At 35.4% G+C, this 22,842-nt stretch overlaps 2 protein-coding genes across 2 annotated transcripts in view; one reads left to right on the forward strand and one right to left on the reverse strand.

Moving 5' to 3' along the window:
• Window positions 1–2,734: 2,734 nt before the first annotated feature.
• Window positions 2,735–22,842, reverse strand: part of LOC102809104 (DNA mismatch repair protein Msh3-like) — a 49,988-nt gene continuing 29,880 nt past the window's right edge. The window contains exons 18-23 of the mRNA XM_085507177.1: window positions 8,524–8,641; window positions 7,313–7,470; window positions 5,248–5,434; window positions 4,003–4,120; window positions 3,677–3,848; window positions 2,735–2,848 (exon numbers count right to left, since the gene is read on the reverse strand). Of these exons, the coding sequence (XP_085363303.1) occupies window positions 2,764–2,848; window positions 3,677–3,848; window positions 4,003–4,120; window positions 5,248–5,434; window positions 7,313–7,470; window positions 8,524–8,641 (838 nt within the window). The 3' untranslated portion in view covers window positions 2,735–2,763. The remainder of the gene's footprint in view (window positions 2,849–3,676; window positions 3,849–4,002; window positions 4,121–5,247; window positions 5,435–7,312; window positions 7,471–8,523; window positions 8,642–22,842) is intronic.
• LOC144351897 (uncharacterized) lies at window positions 16,102–21,835 on the forward strand. Its single transcript, XM_078009159.2, has 2 exons — window positions 16,102–16,315; window positions 19,213–21,835. The coding sequence occupies exons 1-2, from the start codon at window positions 16,276–16,278 to the stop codon at window positions 20,679–20,681; spliced, it is 1,509 nt and encodes a 502-aa protein (XP_077865285.2). The 5' UTR covers window positions 16,102–16,275; the 3' UTR covers window positions 20,682–21,835.

Raw genomic sequence — 22,842 nt, forward strand, 5'->3', positions numbered from 1 at the left:
ATTTTTAACAAAATCGAGACTACTCGCCTCCTTAGTTTTCACATTTATACCACATGACATTAGCCTTGTGTAACTTTATTTTGTCAAGATTTGGTCATATCCATATATTTAAGCATACAATATTCACAATCACAGCTATTTACATAGTAGTTGATTATTTACTTCAGTTTAAGACTCTTTTTAGATTATGTAATGTACTTGAACAGTTGTCATATTTATGGAGTGTTTAATATTAAATAAAAGTTGTAGCCATGTGATATTGTTAATGAGTTATTGCCTGAAGTGAATTGTGCCCTCATATACCCATCAAATTTGCTAGTATGGGTTAGGCCTGAAGTGAATTGCACCCTTAAAAACCCAGCGAATTTGCTAGTATGGGTTAGGCCTGAAGTGAATTGCACCCTCATATACCCAGCTAATTTGCTAGTATGGGTTAGGTCTGAAGTGCGCCCTCACACACCCAGCAAATTTGCTAGTATGGGTTAGGCCTGAAGTGAATTGCGCCCTCACATACCCATCAAATTTGCTAGTATGGGTTAGGCTTGAAGTGAATTGCGCCCTCACACACCCATCAAATTTGCTAGTGTGGGTTGGGCCTGAAAGTGAATTGCGCCCTCACATACCCAGCAAATTTGCTAGTATGGGTTGGGCCTGAAAGTGAACTGCGCCCTCACACACCCAGCAAACTTTCTAGTATGGGTTTGGCCTGAAGTGAATTGCGCCCTCACACACCCAGCACAGTTGTATAGGTTGCTGTATAATGCACATGTAAAGTTTGATTTGATCCAGTTTTGGAATGATGAAATAGCTCGATTTTGATACATTTTTTATTCCTGTGTGCAGCACACAATGGAAGTCTTTGAGGTTAATGTGTCTGTATGTGTTTGTTTCACTGATATAAACTGATGGAAACACTGTATTTCTAAGGATGCAATAAATTATCTCTTTACTTCTTTACTTTATCACAAAATTCAATGACCTAATTTAAAGCCTAAAGAGGCTTAGCTAACCTATCAGATGACAATATACGGTCATGTGACCTCATTAATTATGCCAGCATTTTAATTTACCGAGATGCACTGTACATGTACAACAATATGCAACATAAAATATTATATGGTGGATAATACATACACCATGCTTGGGACCCAGACATTGCTATGTAGCTATGATTTATTATCTAAATTCCAAAAATTAGCCCGAGTTTAACTTCCCCACAGATAGATCAATAACCACTCTGTAGATTTCGATGAATAGGTGCTCTAGTTTATGGTTGAAACGATGCACATTATTACCTAAATTAGCCATTTCAATGTAACTCTCTGCTGTAATCACTGATGTGATTACGTTTGAGGTTGAAATACATGCATGTTAATTACCTAAATTTACATAAATTAGCTGATTTTTTTTAGTTGTCCCACTGATATCTCAAGTACCTTCACATTTCAATGGAACTTAGTGCTTTAAGTCTCTGCTATAATCACATCAGTGATTACGATTACGGTTGAGATACAGACAGTGTGTTTACAATAAACCAAAGAAGCATATACATATATCAATTGTTTTCATTTTGACATTAATAACAAAATCCACTTGGAATACTGTTCATGGTATAGTGTCTGTCTACAATTTATTGTATTTGAAATCCCATAAGTACTAGTGAGTTTTAGTGAAGGTTTTACACAATTCAAAAACCTTTGCTCAAAATCAATAACACCTATGACCTTGGATTATAATACATATATCATGATTCATTGTCAGCGTGACAGATTGAAAATACTGTAGAATACTTTATTTTCGCTTGGAATTTATTTTCGCTATTTTCGCTGAAAGGATGATTCTGTGAAAATAAAATCTAGCGAATATACTTTTTTTCCTATGTTTCACATTTAACTCCACAAAAATCAGTGAAAATAAATTCCACACAAAACGCCCAAAAAGCCTTTTTAGCGAAAATTAATTCCAGCGAAAATAAAGTATTCCACAATAGGTGATTTTCCATTCAAGACTTTGCCCAGAGCATGAAATGCGCAGACTGAACATCTGCCACAAAAAACAAACAATTTGATTTTGAACTTGAATTTCGTTTTATTGTAGTTTAATGTAAAAATACCAATCTTTCAGAAAGAAATTATGCGTTAATTCATCATGATCCAAATCCCCTTTCATCAAATGTGTATAGCTCATTATTAAACGTAGAAATGTCGAAAAAATGTTTGTGTTTGTTGACTCCAATGCAATGTCTTGATGTCGCTACAACCTTTGTTCATCCTGTTTTTATGTTCGATTTCACACAAAATGTGTGATGTCTTATTGACATTTACACATAATGTGTGATGTCTTATTGACATCTACACATAATGTTTGGTTTTTACAACAAAAATCTTTATCAAAAGTAAAAACAAATTTGCTTTGCAAATGCAAACTATCATGTCATGCCACTTGAACAATATTAGTTAAAGTGTCTCAGAAAAATAAGTAACAACACTTTGAAATAACAAAAAAATGCCCAAGTTCTTCAAATCCCAAAACAAATCTGCATGATCATTTCTCCGAGTATGTCTTATTTTCATATATATACTTTTAACAAAAAATGACCAGAATTGATTTTGGACAGATACACATAACCCGAAAATTTGTTGGATTATGTTGAACTGGGAATAAATCTACTGCAATTGCCAGTCTCTTCTCTAGCAACTTTCGCCGGGGAATGACTGAACAAGCAACTCCACTCTTTTCATAACATCCCACATAAAGAGACATTTATTTATCGTCAATTGTTGATACAAGTGATTTCAACTCCTCTATGTTCGCTGTCCATATCTTCTGGAATAGATTCAATCCTTTTCTGTAAATTAAATTAAAAGGTGATAATAATTTAATTAAAATTACATCATTAATTGCAACTCAAGATGAGTATTAAAATAGATCACACCAAAATAAATTATTCTAACAATGCCTTGATTATATTTTTTCTATAGTTCAGATGTGTCTTTTTGGTAGCATAATGAGACTTGTGAAATACAAGAAATCGGTCACAAGGAAAAAGTTGTTATATTTATAAAAAAGTTAGATTTGTACATACTGGCGGTTAAATGTATCTAAACATGGCTGTGCCTAGTAATACTTAACAAAATAGAAATAAAACCAAATGACCGTACGACAAATTAAGATATCTAAGATATACTGCGAGCATGTCTTAGCGAATTTAGCGAGGGAACTGATTCACTAATTCAAGCTGTCGCTAATGACTTTATTATAAATTCGAAATGGCCAAGGCTTGGGGATTTGTACACAGTAATCCGGAAGTCCGAACATAAAAATCTGGGGCGCTTCCTAATTACACTTGACAGTTTTTCTTTGTTTTCATCGAGGTGATAACTGCGAATTTGTTTTGGCGCGCCAGACAAGTATTGTGAGAACAGGAAATCAACAATGACAAGAGAGATTCGCTAAATCAACATTTCACTATTACGCCATTTTACCACAATTCGCTAAAATTGCATGTCATTTTTTCAACATGTTTACAGTAGTAGTGAGGCTTAATTAGCAGACCTGATTTGCAAAGACAGTAGTATTTGTGCCAATGTTCAACAATATGTTAACTCCCAAGAAGATCAGATAAATTTCAAGAATTTTCAAGAAGTGTATGTCAGTGTATCCCAGGGTCACTTACGTTTTTGCCATTAGAGCATCCTCTAACTGGTGAGATTTCTGTGCTGCTATTTGAAGTATATCGACAGGGATATCAGCTAATCTGGCCACATTTAGACCGTAACTTCTCTGTGCCACTCCGGGTACCAACTGGTACAGAAACGTGATTATGTCAATATCCGGCAAATCATCATCTACACAAAGTAATGATAATAAATATTTCAGTTATACCGGTATATCCCTACAAGTCAGAAAAAAATGTCACCACCTATCGTTCATCAATTTTGTGGGCTTTCTTTGAAAGTCAGCATTATTACATTTGTACACTTATGGTAATGTTTGTCTTACCTTCCTGCTTGTCATGGACAAGGAATGACATGTGGAAGTTTTTAACTTCATCAGGAAATACTTTTTCAAGTTCCGCCAATGGTGGGTAATGAGTAACAAACAACGTCAGACACTTTACCTGTAGGAAAGAAATAACAATCTCAAACCTCCATATAATAAGAATACAATTCACTTTTTCACAATTAAACTTTTTCGAATTTACAACACCGTTGCTAATCCAAAAATGTGATTGGGTCCGTCTGTGCTGATTCTCTTTTAAATACTTTTTGCACAGTGTTTTCGACTTGACAAATGATATCATTCACAGTCTTGTAGTATATTTTATTTAGGGTGTACACATTAAGTATCGAAGTGCATTTATTAGTCGCTGGCAACATGTTGTTTGTCACACTATCACACTATTGGACAGAATTCAGTTTGAATAGCACATATAGAATTCAGAAAAACAGTGGGAGAATGGGAGAAGCATTAACAGATGGGGTATACCCATAGAAAAACAGTGGGAGAATGGGAGAAGCATTAACAGATGGGGTATACCCATAGAAAAACTGCCATTTTTGGTATGCCATCTTGAATCAGAATCCATATGTGTGACATGATTTATAACATACAAGTAAAGTTAGAGTGCAATCAGAGCAAGCATCGTCAGATATATGGCTTACCATGCACATTCATTACAGAAAACAAAATGGCAGCCAGATGGCAGTTTTAAATCTAATTTGTAACACAAAAAGATGTGCAATATACTGTAAAAGGATTAATTATTCACTGGGTTTTAATTTTGCTTATTTCGCTGACTGGAAATGCGCTAAATTAAAACCCAGTGAATATGTAAAATTGAGCATAGAACACTTTATATAAATGATAAAACCATGAATTGAAAACCCACTGAATATGCCTGAAATGGTAAATCAGCAAAAGTTTAACCCAGTGAAAATTAGTCATTTTACAGTAGGTTACATGACGCTAATGTATGTTACCAAATATGGATGCAATCAGTCAATGCACGACTGAGATTCAGTTCCAGAACGCCAGAAATGCTTGATATTGATACTTTGTTGGCACTGAAATGAACAGTATCTGTTGATTTGAATCAGATCATGGTGTACATTACGTGACATCATGTATAAGCTATGTGTATGTCCAAGATACATGTGCAAACACATGCACAGAGGTGAATGTACAAGTCTCCAACCTCACATCTACATGTACGTCCTAACAAGGACTAATAATTAGATAACTGACCGTAGATACTACATGATGTAGTGTCGCATACGCTATGGCCATGCCATCATAGGTGCTTGTGCCGCGTCCTAATTCATCCAATACTACCAGTGATGCGGCAGTGGCTTGTTGCAATATCTCAGAAGCCTCTTGTAATTCCACCATGAATGTACTGTTGCCATGGCATATATTGTCAGAAGCACCCATTCTAAGCAAGATACAAAAACACAATATCAAAGCAATGTTTTTTAAGAAGAATCTGAAAATGACACTTTTTAACAAAAAATGACAAGTTATAATATACAGTAGGTAGTCGATGCTTTTTCATGTTGTGTCTATTTTTGACATTTAGAAAAATGAGAGATGAACAGCAATGTACAATTTATTATTTCATCAGATAATTCATTTATAAATGTGGATTTACTGGAAAAACATACAAATTGAGCTGACATATGTAATTTATTTTCACCGTTCTGTTATTTTTTACAGACTGTAGCATTTTAACATATCCCCGGCTGACACTTGTTTTTTATTCCCCATTCATTAAGGATTAATGTTCCATCAACAATAAAATCCAAGTATATACTCTGTAAAGTACACATCTGTTGTCCTTTTATAAAAGCAACTGGCAACAAAAATATTATCGATTTTGTTTTCTCAAATTATCCAGACTTTTATTTCACTGTACACGTGGCAAGACAAGCCATAATACACAGATCAGTTAAAACATCAAATCAGATTGTCTTAGGATGTGCATCCATATCATGGGAGTGGTCAACATGATATAGTGAAATCTGTGTTAATGAAAACCTCTATATAAAGACCACTTGCCTACACTGACAACTTGCTACAGTGATCATGAGCAACCTGTGCCGACAGTGCCTACCCTTTTCAGCAATACTTTTTATAGATTCACCTTGGTTTAGCATTCTCTTCACAAACAATTTTTAATTCCCTCAAGTCAAACTTATTTGATCTTGATCAACTCAAATGTTTTTCTTGCAACAATAACATCTCATTTTTTTCCAGACAAATATTACGTCGAAAGTATGAGTTGGCCATCCATAAAAAAAAAAATCCAACCTTCATACAAAGACCACTTGTCTATAAAGATCATTTAAATGAAATTCCTTCAGTGTTCCCTATACACAGGTTTGTCTGTATTCAGTGCATGCATCATTTCTTATGAATCGGAATTGTAAATATTGTAAGTAATGTCTATCCTCGGGAGCGGACATCAGAGCATTTTCACCGCCTGGCAACCCTTGTGGTGAAAACAAAGACCCAAAACTCGCAGAAAACAGTACTTTGGGATGATTGTTGAGACTTCTCTGAACAGTGTAACAAGATTAGCCCTACGTGTGTAACATATATAAATTTGGTTATTCAGGATTACTTCAAAGTTGAGTTTTTGTTGTTTTCTTGAATTTTCACCGGCTCGACCGGCGCCATAGAAATGCATGTCGTGGTGCGCGTTGTAGTGTCGTGGAACGTCTTGTGACGAAGCTCCGCCCCGAGGATATCTTGCTCATATTTGCCAGGACACTTAGTAGATATTGTTTTCATTACACTATCATACATTGACTGGTAATGTAAAAAGGATATATTATCATTTCAGTTTTCGTATATTCAAAGCTTTCTAATTGTCCTATGAGTTCTGTGATGCTATTGGTTAGAAAGACGTTTGATTCACCTGATACACAAGCTACAGATATCTGAGGCCGAGATCCAGTTCTGGAATAATGAAAAGGTGTGATGTTGATTCATTTTTGGCCTTACAAATGGCTGCCATTTGGCCATAATGAATTGGATCATGAAACAAATGTACAGTTTTTGTATATGTGCACATGTCCGATATAATGTGTAATGCAGGTGTAAAGTTTGAACTTGATTGGTGGGATACCGCTGAATACTGACAGACACACGAATGATTGCATGAATGGGTGCACAAATGGACACATGGGGGTCAATCCATATGCCTACAGACTTCATCGGTTAGATCACTATACTTAGATTTCAAAGTTACATACCCTTGCAACGACACACAAAGACAAAATACATCTTTAAAGCAACAGGTAATACTTACCTTGTGAAGATGGCATCAAATGTTGCGAGTTTTGCGGAGTGTGCGGGTACGTAACAACCGATCTGCGACATTATCACTATCAAAGCAACCTGCTTGATGTATGAACTTTTACCACCCATGTTAGGACCGGTTATAATCATGCATCGAGAATCTTTCTCCTAAGTAGAAATTACACACAGTGTGGGTCATTGATTTCTACATGTATATATACATAGCTGATTATTATATTACAATCCCACAATATTTACTCTTAGATTGACGTCAACAGACATACCGGTAAGTGATAAGCGAGTTCTTTATCAATCCGAGTCGCAGGCTGGCGGTCATCACAAGTGTCTATTGACGTCAACCTAAGAATATATCATGTGATTATATATTTATCATACGCATATTTCCACAGTACGAAATAGCGATATATGCTTGATTGTGCTAGGATTTTTTTTTATATTTTCAAAGGGACTGAATAATAATAACAAAAAAGCACACCTAAGCTTGCTGAAATAAATCTTTGTTATCACAATCCGTTGTTTTTGGTTTCTATCCTCGAGGGCGGAGCTACATCACAGACGTTCCACGTTGCTAAGACGCGCACCACTGTACCATGCATTTCTATGGGCTCTGTGCGCGCTGCTGTGGAACACTGGTCGAGCCGGTGAAAATTCGAGAAAACAACACAAACTCAACTTTGAAGTAATCCCGAACAATCAAATTTATATATGTTACACACGTAGGGCTAATCTTGTTGCACTGTTCAGAGGAGTCTCAACAATCACCCCAAAGTACCGTTTTCTGTGAGTTTTGGGCCATTGTTTTCACCGCCACGGGTTGCCAGGCGGTGAAAATGCCCAGATGTCCGCCCCCGAGGATATAACGGTGGAAGCATCAGGAAGGATTACTATAGACCATCACCAATATGATGGAAATTCACGTCCTTCTCATTATTAGGGAAACCAACAATTTTCTAATATACTCGACTCACAAAAATGCGTTTCACAGAATTTCCATTGGTATAATACCGGTTAACAAGTTCGAACCATTTAACAGAAAACTGAAGAAATTGATATAAATAAATACATCCTTTTTTTTACTGATTCAAATCAGATGTCTAGTGTTGTCATGCCATACCAGTACTTAACATAACAATCAATATTTCTAAACTGATGTTTCTACTAGCAGCAAGTTTCTGAACAAATAGTCAAATGGTTACTTACGCCAAGTTCTGTAACGTTTGGTACATACTGTTCGTGTTCCCCGAGCAACACTTCCACAATAGGATGGCGGCCATCTTGTATATGAATCTGACCACCGCCCTCACCTACAATAACTGGTCTGAGAAAAGATAAATGTAGACAATTAATTAAAGCATTATGGTCATTGCCCAGCGTAATTTCGGTAAACAAGCAATGTATTTTATACAAGTTGTATATGTCACATGGGAACCGCATCAAACACAACACCTGCAACACTTTAAGTTGAAATAACAATTATGAAACAAGCAGGAATTTCATAAGTATATATTTTATAGATAATGTGTCACACATGTTTATCCGAGAATATTGGGTATTTGTAGAATATCTCAGAAACACAAACAACACTGCATACCATTTGCACTGTAATCTTTACTTCCATTGTAACCTAGTACTACTGATTCAAGAACAGTAAAGTTCAAAAACTTTTTAATAACCCTAACTATCTTTTGTTGAAAACATTGGAGGTAAGTATAACAATGAGGTAAGTATAACAATAATTTTAAGTCATTTTAAGGTCACTGAGACTACACTCATAACAGGTTTGATACAGTAATGTTGATCCAGAGAAGCAGGTAGGATAAAGATGAACAAAACAAGCCATGCATGGCACAGTCCCCGTTAGTTATCAAATTTAAGATATATAGTTTTGTTTATAGTAATATAGCTGGAATATAACCATGTCAGGAATATGATTTTTAACATTAAAATGATTGACATTTGTATCTGATCGTCAAACAAGTACTTGTCCATATTGAGAGATATTGCTCTGGAACAGCATTCAAAATCAGCCATTTTGAACACATGTATATATATAACATGATGTATAACGACTATATAAAATTTAAATATAATAAGTCAAAGCATTTAAGAGATATGGCTCTAGAAGCCCAATCATTAAAAGAAAATGCCCACCAGTCAGCCATTTTGAATCCAATTTGAAAAATAAAATGACGAGCATCAGGAACCCGTAATGTCTAATGTATGTACCAAGTTTGAACGAAATCCACCCATAAATGCTTGATATTTGATGATTTTTTAGCACAAAAATGACCACCATTCGGCCATTTTGAATAGGATAGTCAAACCAATATATCTGTTTATCTATGACATGATATATAATGAATATTTAAAATTTGAAAATGTTATCAGTCAGAACAAGTTGGAGATATGGGTCTAGAAGCCCATTCATTAAAACAAAATGGCCACCAGACAGCCATTTTCAATCTGATCTGAAAAATAAATGGTGTGCATCAGAAACCCGTAATGTCTAATATATGTACCAAGTTTGAATGAAATCCATCCATAAATGCTTGATATTTGATGATTGTTTAGCACAAAAAAGGCCACCATTTGGCCATTTTGAATAGGATCGTCAAACCAATATATCTGTCTATCTATGACATGATGTATAATGAATATTTAAAATCTGAACATAATCAGTGAAAGCAAGTCAGAGATATGGCACAAGAACCACATTCATTAATACAAAATGGCTGCTAGTCAGCCATTTTGAATCTTATCTGAAAAACAAAATTATTTGCATCTAGGTCCCATAATGTCTAATGTATATACCAAGTTTGAACAAATCCATCTGTAAACAGCCGAGAAATGGTTGATTTTTTGGATTTTTTAGCATAAAAATGGCCGCCATTCGCAATCTTGAATCAGATCGTAAAACAAAATGATGTGCATCAAGGTCCTATAATGTCTAATGTATATACCAAGTTTGAACAAAATCCATCTGTAAACAGCCGAGAAATGCTTGATTTTGATGATTTTTAGCACAAAAATGGCCGCCATTCGACCATCTTGAATCAGATCTTAAAACAAATTGACGTGCATATGTATAATATCATGTATGATGTATGTGTGAAGTTTGATTGTGATTGGTCCAGGCATTTCTAAGATACAGGTTCGGACGCACGCACAGACGGACGCACGCACAGACGCACACACGGAGGTCAAAACATAAGTCCCCGTTTTCGGACTGTGTCCGAACGGGGACTAACTAAATGGCCACCAGTCGGCCATTTTTTTTTTGATGAGATCTGGGGAAAAAACAAACTTGCAGCCCCATTCGCACCGTTATCATACAAAGTTTACCTGAGAACAACTTATTCATCTATGAGAACTGGTTATGAACATAAACAAATAATCAGACAATTTGTATTGCCAAACTGGCAGTCAGACGAAGTTTAAACAGATCAAAAAACAAAATAAGGAGTACCGTATTATGTATCTTGTGATATAGTTTCTGTGTACCAACATTGAAGAATATTGGTCACTGCATGCCAGAGAACCATATAGAAACATAGTGACACTACAAAATTGCCATCAGCAGGAAATCTTGAATCAGATCATAAATACAGAACAATCCAGAGAATGAAAAGTGATATAAAAAAACAAAAGTATTAAAATTGCATTATCCTACGTTGTTAATACATCTTTTATCTGGCAGCATTATTTGTTTGCCTGATATCTCTTTCAAATTATTAATCTCAGCTTGTTCGTTTTCACATATTGGACATGAACTTTCTAATATTTTTTTTATATAATTGTCTTGATTTAAAATTGTAATACATGTGCGTATTCTAAGTTTGTCATGGCTGATCGATGAGATGGATTATTTGTAAAGTAAGTTTGAGGTAAAAAATCACTGTCACAACTTGACTTGCGCAACTTGGTGATGTCACGGCACAACTTGGTGATTTCCACATGTGAAAGTGCTGTGGTAGTTGATCACCTATAATACTTTACTCTCAGAGTAAAGATGGCTATAAAAACAAACTAGCAAGTAGGCATCATACTTGGAGATGTTATGATTTCTCTTGCAAGTGTAGTTTTTGTGCCAAAAAAAAGAAAACTCTACTTCAAGGCATTCAAACTTAATGAGATTCCCCAGCACCTGATGGTTATGCTTTGGTAGCAGTGAAAAAATACACTCTGGTGATGATTCGGTCATATAGTGACAATGTGAGGCAAAATAATTAGCATGTCTGCCCATCGTAAGGGAGATTGTGGATTCTACTCCTATGGTTGGCTGCACACCAAGCAGCAGAAAAAAAAAAGGTACATTCTGCTCAATTGTCAGGCTCACGTCATTCGTTTTTGAGAGAATTGAGTCTTTTCGAAGGGGGAAGATGGAAGATTTCCGAGAGACAACGCATTCCTCTCAATTACATGCACAATACTTGAGTTGTGTCACCCCTCATTTCAGAGTCTGTAATTGAGACTGGTCTGTTGACCAAAAACGATTATACGAGTGAGTAATATAAGATAAATGCAAGATACTACATTCATGTATTCAGTTCAGAAACTCTAGAAATTCAAATCACATGAGAAGTGAAGTCACCATTCCTTGATGCTTGTTTTTAACCAACATTGAACTATCCTAATCCTTACTGCTGTAACAATACAGAGTATTAAAATCTATAAAATAATAATACAATGTAAACATATAGACAATATGGCTCCAATAGATGTACAAGTACGGCAACACCAGTTCCGCCCCCCCCAAAAGTCTCCCTTATAATTCATAACTTAACTTATTACGCACTAATACAGTGAAACCCATTGCATTCTAATCCAAGACGCACAAGCATAGTCCGATGGAAGTGAATAGCATTTATTTCCCTTGCTAGAAATGTTCATGACTTGATAGCATTATTGACAACAAAATTTTAGGAAAGAAATTTTCACGATTTCATGAACATTTATTTCATGAAACTAAAGCAGCTAACAGTATGACCCCAGCATGACGGTATGACCCCAGCATGATGATATTAATGTGTAGCAGTTGTAATAACAATCAAAATCAACTTTACCGAGTAATACAAATAAAACTCATGGTTACTGCTTGTCGTATAAAATTTAAAAAATAACAATACTGTGAAGATAACAATATTTTAATCAAACATGCTCCTGCTGACACAGTACATACTTGCTATTGCACTTTTACAAGGTTATTTTATAGCTTGGCACAAATGGTGTGCATAGATCAATTCTAAAACTATAAATGGACATTAAACTTTATGATCGATTCAATTCATTTGAGCCAACTGAGAAGACAAATAGCTAATTAATAAGCAAGCATCTAAATTCAGATACATTTTTATTAAGTAATTTCAACTGATTTGAGCACATTGTTAAAATACAAGAGAAACAAAAACTGATGCTTATTATTGGCACAACAAACTTATTCTATTTATTGCAATAAATGTAATGTCAATGTTAATTTATCAGCCAATAGAAACCTCTCATTAAATTGTGAAATTTAAAATAAGAGAAACACGTCTGTTGTGTTTATAGTAGTATTCTCATTAATTAGAAATTATTATTAGACATTATTATAATAATAGACACTACCAATTATTAAAATGACACATTTACATTGGTATTGTGAAGAATCAGGTTTGTAACCCACCTTAAAATACACTGGTAACCTTTGATCAAAATATGACAGTGGATGTTATGGTAACCAAAATTGAATGATTGCTTTATTCTCAGCTCACCTAAATTAAGCATAAGATCTCAATGACGGCTGTTCAGGTTTGATCTAATTAAGCTGAAGGTTCTTTCGGAAAGAAATTGACTATCGTTTCAATGATTAGTAACGATTTACGGCAAAGTTAACGGGTATGAAAATAATGCTAAATCAATTTCCACAAAGGAATTACTAAACACCGCAATGAATGGAATTCTAAGCTGATCCAGGCATAAGCTGATACAAATACAAGATTTAACACAATTTAAAGTGATCTATCTCCTCGCTATAATTACATGTTCTGTACAACACGCACGGTTGTTGATTTCTAACCATGCTGTAGTATCAAATCTCAGTTCACTATCTTTCACATGTTGCAGAGCAATAAAAGTCTCCACTCTTTCATTCCTCCAGTAAAGGTAAGATAGTGTAGCAGTTTGATATCTGTACGATTGAATGTTATTGTAGTATCTTCCATAATGCGTCAATACTAGAATTGAATAAACTTTGAATTAACACACCAAGCTAATCCAATCAAACTCTCGCTTAGATAATACTCCAAACACCTCTGTGCTTCTCCATGTTAACTAAATCTTGATTCCGTCAACGGTCAAAACAATATTACACAGTATACCTTTATCAGACCAACAACTAAACAAATAAGTTCAGGGTTGTTACACGCTTAGTCGGTTGAATACTGCCAGTTGGTACACTCACTGGAAATGGTACGTATACAAGTACTCCTCAGTCAAGTGCAAAATAGTCACTCTAAAAAAAATTCATGATTGTCTTAATCGGTGCTTAGATTATAAATCAAATGCCAATTTATAGTCTCTGAATCCGCTAATTTTTCCCCTACCAGTGCTTGCGTCAATTGTGTCTCTTGTGCTGTCAAGTCGGCCAATAATCCAATGGAAAGATACTGCAAATAAGTAGCACAGTCAGACCAAGTTTGGAGTTTGCTGGTGTTATTAAAGTAACTAGTCTCTAATACTGTAAATCTAACCGATTTCCAATTTCTGTTTTGCTATAATAGTACATCGATGCCATGTGAAACAGACAATCACTGGGCAATGCATAAACATACGAACCACATGTTTTCTGTGAATCAACAATATCCAATGTTTTCCCATATCTGTACCGATAAACCCAATAGGAATCTTTGTCACTTTTATCTGGAATATTATTTATGTGTTTTTGCACGTAATTTGCTTGTGAGTGTTATGCACATAACTGTCATACAAGCGTGCATGTTGCGACGCATACAAGTGTTCTCCCCAGAAAAGTACAATTTCCTCCTTCATCAGTACATTGTGTACAATATAGTTAATTTTGACAGATTGTGAGACTGTTGGCAGAGTGAACATTATTTCAGTTTCATCATCTTTTGTTCAGAGGTAAAACGTTCAGAGGAGGGACATGTTGCTGCCATTTTGTTTCAGCCATCTCAAAATGTTGCACAATGAATTTAACAAACAAGCTAGTGCAAAAGTCAGGTAATGGCAACCGGCATTGTTCGTATAGTTTCGCCAGTTTGATGTGGAGAGACGATGGCCAAACAAACAAAATCAGAGTGAAAGATAACTGTACAAATGAGTTTTATAATTATTGTACGTGAATTTCAAATTTTTACGGTATTTGTCATGATTGCTGGTTGCTACACTGAACACTTCTTAGTACAGCACGTGTGCCAGTGGAAAGCTTGTATAAGCAATACAAAAATACAAATAATCCTTTATTAACTGAAACGTGACATTTGTCAACTTATTAGTATTACTTTTGACTATATCTGGATTGATGAGATTTAATCACTTCCCTTGATGTATCATATGGTAATAACATTGAACTAGTGAATGCCATCGTTTTCCCGCCCAAATATCTACAAGTTGATTTAGAACTAATTTTCAATAAGAATGTTGAGAAAATGTGAAAAAATATTTAATATTTTGACAAAATTTGTCCTTTTCTGTGAAAGATGACAAAATTTAACCTTGGTATTCAAAGTGTTACGTTTCTGCCACCATCATTTTTTTCGCCAAAATTTTGGCGCAACATTTTGCACATTTTTACAAATTTGTCTACAATTTGTTTATATTTTGGAACAAATGAACATAATTTCTGCATTCTTGATCAAAATATTTGAAAAATTATGGAAAAGACTATGTATTTTTTATTATGTGAAAGGTGACTTTGGCTGTTTTGAAATTCCACAACAATCTGATGGCAAAAATTCCACAACACATATTTTGTATATGAGTAAGTTGTTTGTTGCTGAGAGGAAAGAGCCTTGTACAATGATTTCATTGGATAAAATATTAAACAGTTGCTTGAAAGCATACATGCACAAGCACTGATTTTCAAGCTTATCAGAAAATGCAAAAATAAAACTGGTGGAAAAACAAAACAGTAAAAAATCAGGAAGTAGAAACCAAATTTATTCCATTTTAATATACAACCTTGAATTGATATTTCAGAAACCACTGACATTGAACTTGATCAAAATGTTAAACTGATTGAAATTACTATAAAATATATATTGTACTGGGTGAATGTAACGATATGTGCTCATATACAATTATGCTTATATCAGAGTACTATACAAAGCATGGAAAACAATACCTAACACATGTATCAATCCCATTACAGTCGCTGCTAGCTACTGTGTATCAATTTTAAATTATTTACTTCATGACATGGTGAATAGGTATGTATGTCAAAAATTAACAAATCAAATATTATTAGTTAAATAATAATTTGTTGTGATTCTTGAGCCTTGTGTACTAGAATGAAGACACCGGGTGATTTTAATACAGCAGAAAAAATGTAATGCGTACGTTTATAATAATATTAAATACAGTGATATTATCATACACGCAACATTCACACTGGACTACCCTTCATGGCGACAGCTGCGACAAATCTGGGCCATTCACGCTTCTCATTTGTTTCCGTGTGAGTTAATAATTCCCAATAGACAACACTGCACACAGTACACCAATCGGGCACAGATTGGTTACACAAAGCTGGAAACAGCTGGCCTGGAATTCTAACATTTGGCACATCGTGTTCCATTCGGGCAGATATACAGTAACTGGCAGCACCCTCAGCAATTATGGGATAGTTCTGGCACAATATTGATGACATCTGTATTGTACGGACCAGTATTAAAATCAGTATTCTATATATTGGACATTAACCGAGTGAATTACACTAGATTTTAAGACCATACAATGGCTGCGAATACAATCAAAACGCAACTGATCCAGTACGGTGAGTTGAATGGTTTTGTATTCCACATGGCGTGCACACACACACACAAAGACACACACACACACACACACACACACACATATATATATATATATATATATATATATATATATATACACCGGTACTCATGCTATGCTTTAATATTAATATGTACAGCAATGTGCAGCTAAGATGGGTGAAAATATTATTGGGGTCAGTATTTAAACTTACCTTGACAACTAGAAAAAAAACAATAAATTGAAAATACATTGAGCTGTTCCCCACATCCCTGAAACTTAACAATCAACACTATGGAAACACGTTAGGGGGAGGGAGTTTAAAGAACTAGTGGTAGACATAATTATAAATTGCAACTGAAATATCAAGCCATAGTGACGATTTGAGATCAAGTGAGCCGAGTATATGACAGTGATTATGGATTTGTAATCCAGTGGAGATTACCAGATAGACACATGCATGTTCATTGAAGTTGTACAACATTTGTAGTACCGGTAGTAAACAATGCATCATCTGCATCTAGGCACAGTCCCTCTACATGTATCACTGGCGTGACGACATCAGACTCCCTTTTGTCTCTATCCATGTACAGGTTAATTAACAGATGATTCACACCTACGATAAGCAGTGCATATCCGTGTAAAGTTGTTGAATATTCACAAAGGCCAGCATGCAGTTATAAGTATAGACAGGGAGCTGTAATGAGACAGCTCCCTGGTGTAGGTGTCACTCAGAAGATCGCAGCGATGTGAAAGATGTAGGGCTTCAATACTAAAACGATCCAATGTGTAATTGAACATGTAAACAAAGTTAGGATTCTAAAATTACAAATTGCAATAAAAAAAACAAAAAAAACAGCAAATACATAATAAATCATCGGAACTTCCGATGTTGGAAGTCAAAACAATCTTGCATTCTTAAATTTAACTATACCCGCTGCATACGAAAAAAAAAATGGCGACTTCCTGCAAAATGTTGGTAGTCTTAAAACCTAGTGTGCCAATTTATGCAGCTAAAGTTGAACATCAACAAAATATACAATGATAAGCCAGTATTTCAGTGCATTGTTCAAATTACATGACGTAAACATTGATTTCATAACTAAGAACAAAATGGCATGGTGAAAATAAACGGCTACTTTAAAAGTAAAATGCTGCAATGAGCTTATCAAATATGTTTACCAGCTCCTAACATTTTTAAACTGTCAACCTGGGGGGATAATTAATCTTGAGAGACTGAAATAAAAGGTAGCTACGGTAAATTGTCGATTGTGTTGCAGTTTAAAAACAAATTATTGCTAAAATAAGATTTATAAAATCTTAGTAAGAATAATAAGAAGCATTCCCATATTAAAATTACACTTTAATATTGCTAAAACTATCTAGAATTGGCAAAATTGAGTAAACAAGGTGAATAAATGGCAGGCAAGAAATCAACGACCAGCACTACGCTAATTGTATAGCTATGCTTTGCAGAATACCGCCCTAGGTGGTCCCAGGTGATAAGCCATTTCACACTTACAACAATAGCCATTGCCAGACGGTGCCTATAGGACTGTGATGTAGGTAACAAAATTGGCTGCTTCCTACTATTAAAGTTGGTTCAATTCGATCTTGAGCGAAGATTGAAAAATTGCAGATTTTCAATAAGTGAAAATATAGAAAGATATATTTATACTTGTAGATCAGATGACATAAATGTATAAATCATTTACTCAAAACTACATGCAGGCGAAGTACCTCAAAAATAGGTTTCAAATATATTGAAAGCGACACTTTTGTCAGAAATGCACATATGCATCAGGGAGGTTCATGTGATTGAAAACAAGTGTTTACACATGAATATCAGCCAGTTTATAGAAACCGACTGAAAGCTAGTTGTGCACTTATGGGAAACTCGGTATTAAAAACGATTGTCATGGCTAGTCGTATAGGTCATGTTTGTTGTGACCATAAAGTACTGGATGTGTTCTAGCTGCCTATACTTGTGTTTGTAATGGTATCAGACCTGAAATAGTATCTTTCGTTTTCTCATTTGGTACCACATTTCAGATTAGTATAATATAGAAATAACAACTCAGGTCATTGCATCGACACAGTCCCTGTTGTTCAATAGTAAACAAAACTAAAATGTGTCAGCTAATTGGAATCAAACTTGAGAGAAATGCATGTCAATATGTGTGACATCCAGTTTTGGAAATAGGAATACTTAAAACAGCTTTTCAACATTGTTGCCATTTGGCCATCCTGAATTGCATTGTCAAACAAATAAATCTGAATCGATAAACAAAATGATATGCATCTGGATCCTGTAATGTTTGCTAAAAGTGGGCGTAGCCACAAGTTGGCGCCAGCAAGATTTGTAAGCTAATTATAAAAACCCAAGTAGTTAGCCAATTTGCTAGCGAGTTTGCAAACTGGCTGCCCAAATACTTTAATGAGACTTGCTGTACAGCAGGTCATTAAGTGAATGGACGTGTATATGTAGCCTAAGATGCTTGATGTATGTGTGCATTGTGATTGGTTCAGGCAGGTCGGAGATACAGGTGTGGACGCATGCAAGAAAGCATGCAAATATGGACAAACAGACATTGGATGGTTGGGTTATCCATTATATTCCCGTTATTTAGAAACTAACTGGAAATTCAAGAAAGTGCTCCTGTGTGAAGCTAATTCCATATTCCGTCATGTATACTTGACAATCAATAAACAAACGATTATTTAAGTCTTGCCCTTTATATGGTGACGTTGAATATACATTGAAACACATTAATTGTACACCATGTTTCAATCCATTTGAAAAAACTGTTTTTAGGAGCCTGAATAAACAAGCTGTCCATAAATTCATTAAATATTATTTGACCAATTAATTTTTTTTTCTTCCTCTCCCTTTAAAAACAGAATACGACAAAATCATCTTGAGCAAGATTGCAGTATTTTCCACTCAGCGGCGCTGCATACTAACAACTTTTGGACTGCTTATATTTACCGGGTTGGTACCGCTTTTTATGTACGCTAATCTCTCCAAAACTGATGCAAGCGTACTCAAACGAGGTTTAATACAAACATCTTCAGAGGGAAATTTTGAAGAGGCACGTGCTGCACGACTTAAACATGAGACGATGAGGCTCAACATGGTCAATGAACGAGAACGGATACGACAGGCATATAAGGATCAAAATTTAGACGATGACATACTAGAAGAGGTCATAGTTCATGAAGGCAATGTAGACAGCCTCGAGAGGACACTGAGAGATATTGTGAATAACAGCAGACCTTTCAATATTGGAATTGTAGGAGGATCCATTTCTGCCGGAGGTGGGTTGTCTTGTAAAGAGTGCATCTACGCACATAAATTAGGGAAGTCCCTGGAGAGAATACTCGGGAGTCCTGTCAATGTTTACAATGGCGCTGTTGGCGCAACTGACAGTCAATACTATGCATACTGTTTGGAGGCTCACCTAGATGCTAAAAATATGGATTTGCTGCTGTGGGAGTTAGCGGCAAATGATTTCAACAAAGGTCTGGGGCCGTCATCACAAGAGGACCTGACAAGAACTATTCTTTCTTTGCCGAACCAACCCCAGTTGATGTTTATCAATTTTATCTTTGGACGTCAAATGCGAGAAGGTTCCTGTGCTAACAGCGAAGACACAGGAGGCAAGGAATTAAATTCGCACTATGGTGTGCCATCTTTAAGCATGAAGGGAGCCGTGTGCGATCAAGTAAAAAATGGTGAGGTATACGATTATATTGCATACGATCAAAATCACCCAAGTAGCCTGATTCACACAATGATGGAGTTATTCATAAGAGATTTTCTCCTGGACATTCTCGAAGACATACTGGAAATTGATGAAAACGATCAACTTACGAAGTTGCCCGCGACTCCCCTTCCACAGCCGCTGTTTGATCACAGTGCCTTAACCCACGCTCAGTGCTGGTCGTCATTACTACCGCAGCATGGTACGGGAAAATATTTACTACCGATGACATCAGAAGGATGGAGAGCGGTCGCACTGACCGGGGCACTCAACATGAACAGAACTGATAGTAAAAAATGCTGGATAACATCCAAACAAGGCAGCGTAATTATCTTTCCATTAGACATTGAACCTTACAAGGACTTAACAAGCACAGTCGCACTGACAACACTGACATGTGACGAGTGTGGCACAGTGATAGTATACATCGACAATAACATCAAAAACTCGATCCTTGTACATAGTAAATTCAGCGCCAAAGTCACGCATACGCACATCATTTCCAATAGTATAAATGCAGGGAACCATAACATTACTGTAGTTGCACTTAGTGATAATTTCTTTCAGTTAGCTGCTATAATGACAGCATATAACACAACATTTTGAACATAAGCTTCATGCAAACATCAATGACAATTAGAAAGATCAGGTTTGAAAATAATCATTACACCCGTATCGATTTTTTTTTACTCAACAACACTTGTATCATAACTAGATAATAAGATTTGTGGTGAACATTGTAAAATTGACATATATTTTACATCTGTGAGTAGACTGGCGCAGTCGGGGCGATTAATTTGTTTTTGCGAAATGTAACAGCGAAATCACCCCGACTGGTTTATTCTGAATGGCCCTCTATCAACACTGCAGGAACCCGTCGATTTTTCAACGGGTAATTATGTTAATGAGTGTTCTAATTGACAATCATCTAAGCCAATCACAACGTCTCTTCAACTGACCTCTGACCGAGAAGACGTCGGCTGATTGTAGCAGCCGTTTTTTTTTTTAATTCTACGACTAGTACGAGTTACTTTTTTACACATTGTGATGAATTAGAAACGACGACTACAGCAAACTCGAAGTTCAACGTGCCGCCATGTTGGGTCTGCAGTGTGACCTTTACCATGTTGACCTCATTATGCATGTATTTCCGCACCCACCTCATTATAATATGTGCATTCATGAATATTTAATAGCAATGAATTTCCTGCAGAATAAACCAATCAGGGTGATTTTGCAATAACATCTCCATTTCGCGAACTTTTTTATTTTATTTAAACTACAAAAACAAAATAATCGCCTGACTGCGCCAGTCTAATCTGTGGGTTATATATTATCTATAATGCCGAGGATATACAAGATGAGCAGATTTAAGTGGTGCAATATGCAATGGAAATCTGACGCAAATTGAAGAAGTCAACGAAATTGTAATGAAAATGAGCGATTTTGTAAAAAACCTGCATAGCGTTCATTCCAAGCTGTTTTCATGTCTTCATCTCATTTCACTGAACATAGATATTAAAGTTGGAAGCCCTTATGTTATAAATCACATAACGTTAAATTTTTAAATGCCGGTATATAGTTTTTCAGGGATTGAAATAATTTTAAGGTTACTAACAAAAACATGGCTCGCTGAAATGCCAAGACCTTGAGTAGAAATCACAGAATTTGAGTGTACTTAAATATTATACATTGCTTCTTCACTAATTGTGTTGCATTGTGGGTATTTTGAAATAAACATGATACATTTACATGAATAATCTTGGTCAGAATTTTGTGAAAATATTTGAACTGTGATACTGCACACTCGCAATATTTACACAAAAAATGAAATTTTATTGTATTATATATATTCCAAAGATGGAATTGGAAAGTGATATACAATTGTTTACTATCATTTGAGTTATTCTTTGAACGATAATGTTTATGTAAATGTTGTTACACTACAGTAAGTTATTATCTGCATTGCTCGTAAATGTACAGCGATTGCTACAATAATGATTTTTTTGATACATTCAAGACACACCCAGACTTCATGTCGCCAACATTGGTGCAGCCGACAATGCATTTAGTTTCAAGTTATTATTAGTAGTGAAAACATCTATGTTGATCACTTTATATCAGAGTTAATTTAGCCTAATCTTAGTCTTGAAGACCAAATGTTTCAGTCATTGTGATACAAAAACTCACATGAAGAATGTTTGGTGTTTTCATTACCCTATTTTTAACACAAATCCTGTTTCACATACATGTAGTTATAAATTTCGAGAGGGAAATATCACCATGCATATAGTCAAGAACAGTAATAAGCCAAATATTTTTCCAACCTAAAATGTACTGAGCGCTGATTTTATTTATTTATAATTTGAATAAAACTAGCTAAAATACTTGGGAATGTTATTTTCCATCTTTCTTGAAATATATTGAAACAGGTGGTTCACCCAATATTTTGTTTGCGTTTTCTTTCCAGAGCAACTGTGGGACAGTACTACAAGTGAAACCAACACATGTATTTATACACAGACATATGCACACGCATACGGTCTTGTTCATATTAGTTACCTGATTTGCATAATTAGTTTTCAGCTTTTCCATTAGTATCTCAAGTACAAGTAATTTTTAATTAATTTTTAATGTGTCTTCAATACTCTCAGCACACGGGAGTTCTTTCTTAGCTTTCTTTGATTCTATAAGGCATCGATCAACCATTGGGATTAACGCTTTTCGACCAACCAACCAATGTGAATCGTCCTCTTTGCAGAGTGAC

The sequence above is a fragment of the Saccoglossus kowalevskii genome, chromosome 13 (assembly GCF_978046115.1).
Source record: "Saccoglossus kowalevskii chromosome 13, keSacKowa6.1, whole genome shotgun sequence".
In the NCBI taxonomy this organism is placed as follows: domain Eukaryota; kingdom Metazoa; phylum Hemichordata; class Enteropneusta; family Harrimaniidae; genus Saccoglossus; species Saccoglossus kowalevskii.

Excerpts from the sequence above, each read along its gene's own strand:
- LOC144351897 (XM_078009159.2), top strand. The coding sequence starts at position 16,276 with ATGGCTGCGAATACAATCAAAACGCAACTGATCCAGTACG. Across the intron at positions 16,316-19,212 it reads AACGCAACTGATCCAGTACG|AATACGACAAAATCATCTTG; the intron begins GTGAGTTGAATG and ends CTTTAAAAACAG.